The sequence below is a fragment of the Pinus tabuliformis genome, chromosome 6 (assembly GCF_031772625.1).
Source record: "Pinus tabuliformis cultivar Carrire ecotype Pingquan chromosome 6, CPIR1, whole genome shotgun sequence".
NCBI classification, from domain to species: domain Eukaryota; kingdom Viridiplantae; phylum Streptophyta; class Pinopsida; order Pinales; family Pinaceae; genus Pinus; species Pinus tabuliformis.
In genome coordinates this window covers 94,045,433-94,058,670 of record NC_142292.1, presented here as the reverse complement: position 1 = coordinate 94,058,670, position 13,238 = coordinate 94,045,433, and the positions used below count along the sequence as shown (strand labels likewise).

General features: G+C 36.1%; 1 protein-coding gene across 2 annotated transcripts in view; it reads right to left on the bottom strand.

Annotated features, from left to right (window-relative positions):
- Nucleotides 1-7,806: 7,806 nt before the first annotated feature.
- LOC149257413 (Ubiquitin-conjugating enzyme family protein) overlaps nt 7,807-13,238 on the bottom strand; it is a 310,163-nt gene continuing 304,731 nt past the window's right edge. For both annotated transcript variants that reach the window (XM_089414286.1, XM_089414281.1), the window contains exon 11: nt 7,807-8,179. In XM_089414286.1, the coding sequence (XP_089270412.1) occupies nt 8,103-8,179 (77 nt within the window). In that variant the 3' untranslated portion in view covers nt 7,807-8,102. The remainder of the gene's footprint in view (nt 8,180-13,238) is intronic.

Genomic DNA, 13,238 nt, shown 5'->3' with positions numbered 1-13,238 from the left:
TGTGATCCCCCCTGCTACACAATCGGCGCAACGAAGGGGGGCTCCGCCCCCCCCGGCTAACTACGTGGGCTAGTCGTGGAAAGAATATAACACAACCCAACAATTCACCCCCCATCCACCCCCCCTTAGTATTTCAAATAATTTGTATTAGAACAGACTTCTTCAAGAATAGTTTAATAGCTAGAAGAAGATATTATAGGGGGCCATGGCCAGGTGAGAAGCATCAATCAAAATTCCCTTCTTTGATGATGCAACACACATAGCTAATCTATTTTTTTTCAGAAATTGTAAGATTACATGGATTGCCTATAAGTAGTGTCTGATAGAGATATAAAGTTTGTAGGACATTTCTGGAGAACTCTTTGGAAGAAACTAGGAGCTAACTTCAGTTTCAGTTCAGTATACCACCCTCAAACAAATGGACAGACCGACGTAGTAAACAGGAGCTTGGGAAACATATTGAGAAGTTTAGTGTATCAAATCCTAAGCAGTGGTATTTAGCACTAGCTCAGGCTGAATTTGCTTATAACGATACTCTAAACCGAAGTACTGGAATGAGTCCATTTCAGATTTTTTTTTGAAAGAATCCAAGAGGTGTGTATGAGCTCAGAAATTTGGGTAAACAGGAGACAAGAAGTGCAAAAGCTAAAGAGTTTGCAGAACATATGTAAAAACTACAAGAAGATGTCAAAGGCAGATTGCAGGAAAGTAGTGGTAAATACAAACAGAGAGTGGATATGAAAAGAAGAGAGAAAGAATTCCAAGTGGGAGATTTAGTGATGGTATATTTGAGAAAAGAAAGATTTCTTGTTAAGACTTACATTAAACTGAAGATGAAAAAGATAGGGCCATGTAGAATTGTAAGAAAGTTTTTAGCTAATGCATATGAAATTAAATTGCCAAAAGGGATTGGAATATCGCCTATTTTCAATATTGCAGATTTGTATCCATACAAAGGGACAAAGATAGAGCTACAGGAGGAAACTATAGAAGATGAAGTTCAAACCTTGAACTGGGAAGAACAAATGCCAAAGACTGTTAAGAAAGAAGTAGAAGCTGTTTTAGAGAAAAGAGTATCCAAAAGAACCAGAGGACAGACTTATTTTCAATATCTAGTCAAATGGAAAGGACAGCCAGTGGAGGATGCTAGCTGGTTAACAACAGCCGAGTTGCAGAAGTATGGAGTAAGCCCTGAAAGTCTGAAGGATGATTCTTTTCTTCCCTGAGAGTCTGATGCAGGAGCATCTGGACTTAGCCAGCAATGTGAAAATTTGTTCACATGTTGTGGCTAAACAAGTTGAATTTCACTAACCTGAGTGGTCAAAAGTCATTTTTTACCGAGAGGGTTGGATCTCTCAAGAAATGAGTTGTATTTCATTATTGTAATAAGTAGAAATTGTCTTATTTTAGATTCAAAGATAAGTTGTTAGCATAGGTGTATGATGTAGCTGGAAAATAGTGATTTGACCGTTAGATTGTTTAAGAATAGGGATTGAGTTATTAGACAGGATGGAATTGATAAAAAGAGGAAAAATGTAATGTAGACGGATGGGCAGAGAGAGAGAGAATTGAGTGAAGCGAGAGTGGAGAGACAGAGCGAGGACTTCCATATTGAACAGAGGTCTTTTTAAAATCGTTGTAATCGAGCCAGAGGGCCGAGACTCTGTAAGTGTTACTGTATTGATAAATTGATGCGTGTGGGATTATATATATATATATATATATATATATATATATATCGATCCTGTGTGGATTCCCGTTATACTTCTATTTATTTGTATTCGAGACAGAATCAAGTGTTCTCTGTTTTTTATGCTTTACGATATAAAAACTCAGAGTTAATGGAAATCACAGTCTTAAATGTTCTTACCATTGTTGATGCTCACTTAAGTCCCAGCCATTGATCCAAGTTTCGAATTAACGAGCGAAACCCTGCCAACCGTTGGATCACCATATTCCATCGCAAGATTTGTTTATAAGGGAAAACCTCAAGCCTTAAAGAGTTGCCATGTGCGATCATCACAATATTGCATCACAAACAAGCAGTGGAGTGTGATCGGTCTGTGGTCTTAAGAAGTTGCAAAGAGCGATTACGAAATATCGCATCGCGAAAGATCCTTTGTATGTTATCGGACCCGACCGTGGAATAGTGCGATTTGCGATTACGATAAATCGCATCGCAACAATACAAAGGGGAAAGCATCGGGGTTGAAACTATAGTGATTTGCGATTATGCGACATAACCTAGATTGTTGGATTTAAGGTGAGACGATCCACGGAGAATCACGAGCGACTTTGTTAAATAAAGGAAAGATTTGTTGTCGGCTTTTATATTGGGAAATCAGAGTAGCGCTGCAGAAGATTGAACTGTAAAAAGAGATAGCAAACGCGGGGGTCGATTGTTTGAGATTTCTCAAAACGATTGATTCCTGCGTCAGTGATTTGAACAAGTATAAATTAGAATGACTCATCCTCCATTTGACTACCCAATTTTGCCAAGCAAGGAACAGAAGGGAACTTGATCAAGGAAGAGGGACTTTAGTCCTGTGAAGAAGAGGAAAAAGGTTCATATCTCATGAACCTAACAATAGTTTGAAGAAATATATATTGGGTACCATCTATGTTCTTGGGTGAAGGGTATTGGAGGCCCTTTTGATAAGACTTTGGAGCAAAACTTGGAAGATCTTGGTCACCTTGTAACATTGGTTCTGTCCTCCTTTATAGCACAAAATTTCAATCTCTTGAGCATAGATCTAGGCATGTAGCAGGAGCATTTCGGTCTAATAAAGGAGTAGATTTCTTACTTCAAATTCAGCCTATGGGTATCAACAATCTTCGACCTAATTTGCCTCAGACTCAACCCTATAGAAAGGACTAGAACTCGACCTTCTCTTGGAGTAATTTCAACCTCCTCTTCGTATAAAATTAAGCCTTGTGAAGAAATTTGGACCTGTGAAATTTTAGCCTTTTCTGAGGATAAATTCGACTTGTGGACATAGCTCAACCCCCCCTTATGGACAGAACTCAACCCTATGGATCTTGGCCCTCTTATGGACTATATTCGGCCTATTAGAGCAGTCATTGTCTCTTCTTATGTCAACCTATAGAGCAGTCTTAGCATGTTGGAGTAGCTTAGGCTTCTCTTGTTGGACATAATAGAGACTAGATTTGTGCAATATAGGAGCAAATCTTTGACTAGAGCTTGAAGTGTGAAGAAGTGCCTTTTGGAGTAGATCTTGGACTAGACGTTGAAGTGATTCTTCAAGGAAGTATTTTCGAAAGTATTTTGGTGAAAGGTTAGAGCCTAGGAGGATTAGTTTCCTCATATTGACTAAGTTGATGCATGGATTTTTTTAGGAGGATTGGTGTCCTCAGATAGACTATGTTGGTGCATGGATTTGCCTAAAGGGATTGGTTTCCTTGTATAAGGTTGGTGCCTTGAATATTTGAAAAGGTTGGAGCCACATTTTTGTAAAAAGAGGATTGGAGTCCTCACTGTTGTTTTCAATAATAATTTTATTTATTTCTAGTATATCTTGTGCTCCTTACTGTGAAATATTTTAACTGGCTTAATATACAATTGAAAGAAATATTGATTCACCCCCCTCGTCAATATTCCAAAAAATAATTCTTATCAACATTTCTAATGTAGTAACCATTTATTGTGATCCATATAAATTAAATGGTTGGCAAATGCCAATAGACATCAACCTATAATAAGCATCAAAACACATCATACATCTCAAGTTGCAAAATTTTATATAAAATTATATTCCAAAAAATCATAAGGATTAACCAAATTATAACTTTATTTAAAATTATTATTATTGCTATTATTAAATAGGATTAATATATAATTTAAACATATATACATTTAAAAAAACATTTAATGAGATTCTTAACCATCCAAATTCACCCCCACTCTATCATGGAGATTTTTAATCTATAAATAGGATTTGTTACAATACCATGGTTTTTCAATACCACATGCCCAAAAAACCATAACTCATTTCAAATGACACATGTTCATATGACATTGTTTGTAATTTTTGAATTTATTTAGAAGGGAAAAAAAAGAATAACTACTTTGAGAATAAATCTAAGCTTTTGATTTGGGTATATTATTAAGAGTATTTTAAACTATTTTATGGAGATTAAATCCCTATTATTCACCTAATAATTATTAATAATTAAATTAAAATTTTGGAAACCCTATTCTAAAATAGACATGCCTATTGACATAACAAGTAATATCTAACATCTTATCTTTTACATAAATGAGAAAACTTCTAACAAAATTTATAATCATGTAAAAGTTTAACAACTGATATCTAGTAAAACAAAAGCGTAGCATATTTTATCTTTTAAGGAATTGAGAAAACTTCTAACCAGTATTGATGTGCTTACATTCATAATTCATGTTGGATTTGCATAATATTCATACTCACACATGTTATGATAAATGTCAAGACTCAACAGAAATGTCAGGAAAATGTGCCCTGCAAAATGCAAGTAGCAAATTTTTAGTAACAATTATCCAAAATAGCAAGCAAAATGTGGGAAATGATAGTACTTTATCTCAGGGAATAAGACAACACCTTCAAATTTCCCGTTCGTCAATAATCCTGATAACATAGTCACTCATACCTCAAAAGAATCGGGCGCTAGATAGAAATGACTTTTCAAAGTTACAATCTAGATTCAAAATATGAATCGAAGTTTATAAATATACATTAGTTTATAATTTTGATTAAAGCAATTATCAACAACTTCAAAGAAATACATGATTTGGCTTTGATGAAGAACTTTACTTCAGACGCAATATACAAGACTCCTTGCTAAGGATTTAGTCCAAGGCAACATCTTATAAACAGGAATTGCTACTAATCCCAAGGGAACCCCTTTTGCATACTGATATTTCTGGTATATAACGTCATGAGGGGGAAATCCTATGCCGGATCCCTTCGTTTATCATCGCAGTCACCTAAATTGTTTTGCAATGTTCTGAAATATTGCCTCCAAATATAATTCGGGTTGCATAATAATTAGTTACAATGTCCATGAAACATAATTGCAATATGCAGAGACTAGAAAGCTCTATATATAATAAAGAACTGTCCCATTTTTTACTTTAACTCAGACTACTTGGAGCCTGTTATTAACCACATCCCTGGCCTCGCAAATACAATCGTATCACATTTATCATGGTTAAATGAGCCGTTAGAATTAGCTAGCCCTCTGCACTCAAGTTAGTAGGGGGTGAGGTTTTAGTGTGCAAAATGAAGTATTGACTTAAAAAATAATAATAGTAAAATATAATGATCACATAATTAAAAAATCACAATTGTCCCTAAAGGTGCAAAGGTACACCAAAAGAATAAAAGAATTGAGATCATCTTGCCACAAACAAAGTCCAATGTTAAATGCATGCGCATAAGGTTTGTCAAATTTTCCAATGTAAACATCTATAATCATATTTTTGAGTGGAGTTAAATTGCTTCTTGATAAGAATATGTAGATGACATATATCTCAATCTGCTTAGAGACATTAATAAGGCACATACAAATCTTTGAGAAAGACTCTGCATCTCAAAGAAACGTTGTTGTGATGGGTAGAGACTGTTCATCCAAACCAATTGCAAAGCCTCATTTTCGTCCGCCTCCCTCAAAATCCGACATGTCGGGTGGGTCAACAGTGTCCACAGTGTCTATAGTCATGGTTATTTGTTTCAAATATAATTGAAGGCTAGGAATTTTGGACAAAAACACTGATGAGAAAAATTATGTTGTTCTTGGGATTGAGGAAGGTGTTTCCAGTATTCAGAAAGACGTCGTTGTCAGTGCCTTCAGTATAGTCCAGTGTTAGAGCAAGAGGAATGGGAATAGAAATAAATGAGGTTCCCATCGCTTGTAGTCTTACTTGATTACAACGTATAGATGTAGGGGCAACAAACTTCCCATGAACTCTTACTCGCAAGTCCATAGAAACAACTATAAACATCCTTCAAATTTCTAGCAAAATAAGACAAAGTTCAAACATCATATGTGTTTATGTGTTCATCTATTTCTTGGATACTCTCATTTTGTGTCCATATATGTGTATGTGCATCTTGCAAAGGGATCTAAAGAACAAATGGAATGGACATATCAATAGATTAGTGATTTCCACATAAGTGGTCCAAATGTAGAAAAAAATTGTTATACTTTATGTTGGTCAAAGTTATCATCGATGTCAATATGAGCATTGTTGAAGATGGGAAACCCCTAACCCTAAATGAAAAATGCAATATGCATGAAACCTTAAGAGAAAGCCTTAAGTTGAGCATTAATTGAAAACCCTATGCAGAATGATATAACCCTAGATTGCAAGAAACTTGGAAACCCTTAGTTTGGCAAACTCTAAGCCTTTGTTGAAGAAACCCTATCAAATGTACGAATTTGTTTCTTATTCTGAAGACAACATTGAAAGAAGGTGTTGGAGGTCCACCGTGCAATTCATTGACAGATTTTGGCCAATCACTGGTAGAACTGTGGCAAAAGAAGTCATAATTAGTGAAATCTGGTAAAAAATGTATAATTAATCTGAAACTTTCTAATTGTTGTGTTTTGCCAAGTGGTAAAAAATTATTGGACAAAGGAGGACAAAATTGAGCCTCTACTATAGGTTGAATCTGTTCAACCAAATCCATCATAGGAATAATTTCGGCCTCTACTATTGGCTAAATCTGCTCAGCCAAACCCATCACAGGAACACCTTCGGTGTAATTAATAAAAATAATATTAAAACATAATGTTGACTCAATTAAAAAATTAATAAAATGTGAAATGTAATATAAATAGTAAATCCATCCATTTCAATTTATTATATTGTAATTTTGATTTTAATAATAAAATGACACTATTTTTTCCAAGAAAAAAGCATAATATGCATATCACATTAAAATCAATTTACAAAATAATGATTTATTATAGCAACCACATATAATTAATAGACATAAAACTTAATCAATTTAATTAATAAATATATAATTAAAAATAAAAATATTTCTAAATATAAAAACTGTGGAATATATATAGTTATAAATAAATATTCAATTTACAATATAAATTAAAATAATGGTTTATATCAATAACCATTATATTTCAGAAATTTATACTTAAATTTAACGAATAAGCCTATAAAATTCAATATTTACAGTATTTTTTTTCTACTACCTATCTATCCATATATATCAATAATGCTATGCATGTTAGATAAAAAAAAACCTTACATATATATATATGATCCAAAAATGCTGTAAATATAAGTCTATTAGTAAAACTTTGATAAAATAAAAAATAAAATTATTTCTCTCTCTATATATATATGTGAAATGTATATAAAATATAGATAATATTATTAAGAACCACCATAGATTCATCTTAATTCCAGATCTACCAAGCACCTTGGTAAATCAAATCTGTTTGATGTGCAAACCTTTCCTCAAGGTTTAGCCTCAAAAAGAGGTTTACATCTTGAGAGATTTGATTCCTCTTGACGCTTAATAGATCCAAAAATAAGATAGATCTATACTGGTCAATAGCCCATGTTAAATTTATCATAAAAAAATTCTGCCAAATAGCTCTTGCAAAATAAATCCATCCACATAAACAAATGAACAAACTTATTGGAAATCAAGTACACACTAATGTGTGCATTGACCGTCAATGTTTCCCAAACTAGGAATTCACGAAATAAAACTTCTCTAATAAAACAAAATTATCATACTATTCTAGCCAGCCCATTTAGAGCCTTGAACAGCCATGTTCACCATTTAGCATGTATAATTTTGAATTAACAAATATAATTATAACCAATGGGAATGCGTTGTAAAGTCAGAGGCCATCATATGTAGCTAGACCCCCCCCCACATATCTTGAATGTGGTGATCAGAATCTACTCTATATTATACAAATACTTGCCTTCATATTTTGCATTAGTAATGAATATAGCTTATTAATGAACAACTAGCTATATGAACCGATGCTCAATAGTGCTTGATAATTCTAATACATCCATATAGAATCAAATTGCAGGCTTGCGAAGTTCTCCTAAGCTTTGCTTATCTGCGGGAAGAGCCATGTGATGAACCTTCTGATCTCTCTGTAAGATAATGTTCCAACATATCTTCTTCATCATCTGCAAATATCATGGAAATGGAACAGAAAATCACAACCGTGAATATATAAGCAAAACCTAAGGAACTATAACTAGGAAACATCAAAACGATAAATGTCGACTAATAATCTCCAGCGTTTACTAACAAATTTTAGCACTGCCAATTGTCTTTACAATGTTTAGAAACAAAAAGCCTTGGTTTGGATTTTAAACAATCATAAGCCTACCTAAAAGCCATACTAAACAACAACGAACCTGTAGATACTTTCACAAAATGGTTAACCAATCCTTATTCGGTCAATGACGTTAGTCAAACAATAAGGGGAGTGACCACATAGGGGACGAACAAAAGCCAAAATCATTGCTTCAATCTACTAGAACAAAAAATGAATAAGCATAAATAGATGATGGCAACTATATTAGTGTCATGATGCATCGCCTAGGGTGTGCACCCTAAAGCAAGGATGTCTTGTTTCGGGCACGCCTAAATAGGGGTGAGATGTTCTCGAGGATGTCTGGAACATCACAGGATGTTCCCCAATTTTGGGTGTTCTATGAATTAGGGAGCAGTTACCATGTAGTGGTGGATGTCACTTACAGGATGGCTGCCTGTCCCCAAAAACACATTTAAAAAAAATGAAAAAAAGAAGAAAAGCGACTAAAGCTTATAACCTAACCATGTCCAGAGCTTGAGAAAATAAGGAATCTGAAATTATACAGACAAAGAATGGCAGCCATGAACAGCAAAATCTGCCAACATAACCTTAAAAATGGGGAAATCATATGGGACCAAAAAAGAAGCCATATGAGGCATCCACATCCACAATAGCAGAAGCGAGTGAAACTATCATATGTCAGAGATAAAAACGATTATGCGTATGAATAATGTATTTCAGATAAGACATTGTATAAATCATTGAAGAACGATGATGTTCACATTCAATATATTTGTATGTATAGTGTTTGAAAGATGAGTCAAATTAAAAGGATGTGATTTTCAGTGTCAAGCTTAATTAATATTATATAGCTATTAATATGTACTATTATATATATTAAGTCATACATATCTAACATTATATACGGAGCAGCAAGAAATATTCAGGAAAGCCTCCCTTAGCTCTTTAGGAGGTGTTGGACTTAAACAGTGGGGGCAAGGGCCGAGGTGACAGTAGGTCCTCACCCAAATGTGCCAACCCAGTGAGGCTGTTGGGACCTTAACAGCCTTGCTACTCAGATCAGCAATAAGGTGCATAGCTCATGAGTCCAAGCTTGCATTTTTGAGATTTAGCATTTGTTACCCCCTTAATGAGAGAGGCCATTTATCACTCATTAGGGTTGAAACAATACAAGCGTTTCTCTTTATGGATGGCACATCAAGTGCTCTAGGAATTAGGTGATGGCTAGTGACATGAACAAGGTTCGTTATCACACAAAATATTCAAAAAGTTTAGGATATAAAGAAATCCATCTGGACAAAAAAAAAGCATATGAATAATTGATAGTAGAAAAATATGATGATGAGAGTACAGTTGGGAAACATGTATATCTAAGTGAGAGTGCCCATTCTTAAAGAGTCATGTTCTTTAGGAAATGTCATATCATAATTATTATATTGTATTGATTATTATTATCATTATTATTTATATTTAATTTATACATATTTATGTTCATAACCATGCCTTCCCCATTAGAAATGCATTGTCTTCAAATCATATTGATAAAAAGGCTTTTATATCTACACTTGTAATTTCTTTGCATAATCTTGAAGTTGTCATTGTTGATTGTCATGGTTGATGATACTAGATGATACAAACTTCTAAGCACTAAGCATAATTGTTGAACGGTAGCATGACCTAACCATCTCAAATCAATATTCTATGGAACCATGTGCTTGTAGTCTTCCAAAAATGAATTGTTATCATAAGACTTAATTGTTTTCACATTGATATCATCTAGAACGTAAATCAGTCGTTTATGCCCAGAGTGATATAGATTCGTCGATTAGTTGAGATGTTTGTTCTTATGATTAGGGTGTCGATAAGCAATTCTTGATTTTCCTTTGATGTACTTATAGAATTTTATTTACTTATTGTTGGCATGTGATCTTCTTTGTGTATTGATACTATAGTTTGATTACTACATCTTCTCTTGGAATTTTTGTTGTTTGAACTACAACATCCGAGTATGTCTTTACTTCTATTGGATTCAGATTTGACTGAGTTGTGAGGTTAACGGGATCTGTATTTGTTCCCTTTCTTCAACTTGAATTTCCACATCTAAATATTTTGATACTTCCTTCTCGATAAATTGTTGTCCTTTGTTTTCCAATGACTTCTTGTCTTTCTTAAGCTTCTTAATTTTTGTAAGTAATTTTCCAATGTAGTCCTTGAGACGAGAAATTTCTTCATTTTTCTCTGCAATAATTTTGTCAACATCTTTTGACACATTTAATTTTTGGTTTCCTTGAAGAATTTGTTTTGAAAGGTGTTACTAAGCCTAGTTGCAATGTGTTAATTTTTACAACTGTTGTCAAATTCCACCTTTGACAGCTCAAATGACTGAGATGATGATTGCATTAGATTCCTCTTTTCGAGAAGACCAAAATCGACCTAAAGATCACCCAATTTGGTCAAGCGGATGTTGAGTTTTGAATTTTTTGATTCATATATGTCTTATGGATGTTGATTTGTGGTAGCGTCGGATGTGCTCTAGCCACGAAATTTGGTGGAGAGGTTGGGGCACATGGGATCTCCAATACCCAGAAAGGGTTTGGGCAAATTCTAAACAGTTTGAGAAATATTAAAATAATTAATATTTTTTAATGGAGTCCCTAAGTCTAAACTTAGGGAAATTAAAATATTAATGTGTATTAATATAAAACTGTGTTAGAATGGTCTAAAAGACATGGATCAAGCCAGATCTAATCTTAGCTATTGATTAGGGACTTAATCTCGGTCGTTGATATGTCAACGAGAAAAGTATAAGAGGGGGCTTGAGGGTCACTTGGAGAGCACACCAGAGTGATCAGTCATTCTATTCTCTAGAGTGGGGTTTGCTAAGAGAGATAGAATCAGTGATTGGAGTTGTAGCTGAGGGGCATTGAGTACAAATAGACAGAGAGGCAGAGATAGTGCCGAAAGAGCAGCAAGTAGCCAAAGAGAGTGACACAGTAGCAGTCAGGGCCACGCAGAGGCAGCCAGGAGCTGCGCAGTGCCTCAGAGAGGCCAGCGTTGCTTACGCAGGGCCTCCTAAGGCTGACGCAGACCCATTCAGGGTGACGCAGGGCCAGTGCTGGGCAGAGAGGGGCTAACACAGTCCTAAAAGGCAAACGCTAGGGTTTCTGAGACACATTAGAGCTGAGGAGCTCCCAGAAGGTTTATCTGGGGTTTCAATCAGGACATTTGCCTCAAACTAAGAGGTTTACTGCCAAGAAAATTCTATGTTGGGTAGGCCGGATTTGGCACCCAAATTGTACTCTGATATTGCTTAATAAGAAAACCCTCAGATATTTGCACCGGTTTTCCCACATTGGGTTTTTCCGGGGACATTGGTCCAAAAATAACGGTGTCATTTGGTGTGATTGTTTATGTTTCTTTCAATTGTTGATCTATAATATGTTGAGCATGCACTAGTGTTTATTTTTAGTATTTACATTGTAAATAACTTGTTAAGTAACGGAACAAGTAGGTAGGAATAAATTAGATAAAGTGCATGGAGGGTTTCTAACTGGTAGACTTAGAAACTTCAACATGGTACCAAAGCGTGATTGCAGATCATAGGAGGACTAAGGACATCAGTCGAGCAGAGCAATAGCAGCAGAAAACAGTTGTCCCGAGGTGACAAAAGTTGTTTCTAACAAAGCAGCAACAAGGGAAGGGCGATGCAGTGCTTGTATCATCAAGGGTGAGCTAGGAAGAGGCAGCGCAGAGGCTAAGGAAGGCAAAGGGAGCCTCATGCAGAGCCACGCAAAAGTTAGGAGGGTTGACGTAGTTGACTGAGGAGGTCGGGTTACTGGGGTAGGGATTGCGCAGAGCCTAGGAGCTCTCACCTTCAGGTTGCTAGGGTTTAGAAGGTTGTGGGAATATTACAGAGTGGAGCTAGTGAGGTACTGTAGTCAGAACAGTACGTGACAGAGCAAGGCCAAGAGGAGAGAGTTGCTACCGAGGATTTCTAACCGAGAAACCCAAATCAGTGGTGCGGTTGCACAGAGGATCAGAGTGGGGGGCATCTCGACATCACAGAAGGATTTCCAGGAGGTAAATCGAGACTCAGTGGGAGTCAGATCAAGAACTTCCAGGAGGGAAGTAGAAGAGCATCATGGTACTACACGGAGTTTCGAACTTCGTAGTCTGGAAGGCTAAAATCTTATCTGTACTTGACAGAAATTGTGTCAAGAACTTCGCCTTGAATATTATAGCTATCCCAGTTGACCCAAATGATAACGACAAGTACGAGGAGGCAATGGCGAGGGCCAAGAGTATCATCCTTGATGGGGTCAAGGACCGTGTAGTACCACACATTGCTGAGAAGGAAACGACATATGAGATGTGGGAGGCCCTCAAGAAATTGTACCAGCATACTTCTGTGCAGAGAAGAATGTTACTAGAAAATCAACTGAGGCTGTATCAGATGAAGAAGGGAGAACCAATTGACACCTTCCTCGGAGCACTAAACGAGATCTGAGATCAGTTGACTGCTATAGAAGCCATGACGGATCAGGAATTGATGGTGAGGACGACCCTAAATGCAGTCTCAGAAGACTGGGAGGTATTTGTCCAGAGTATACTAGGCAGAGAGACAATTCCACCGTGGGATGAGATGTGGGATGCTCTTCGCCAAGAAGAGATTAGACGGCAGCCGAAGACAGGTAGCAGCAGCAAGGGAATCAAAGTCAAACAGGAGGAGGAAGATGTTGCCCTAGCATTTGAGGGAAAGCCGGAAAAGCAGAAGAAGAAGGATTTCTCCAAGATCAAGTGCTTCCACTGTGGGGAGCTGGGTCATTATGCGGCCCAGTGTCCAAGGAAGAAGAGTAAAGGAGAGTCTTCCGAGACTAAGCAGAGAGACAATTCCACCTTGGGAT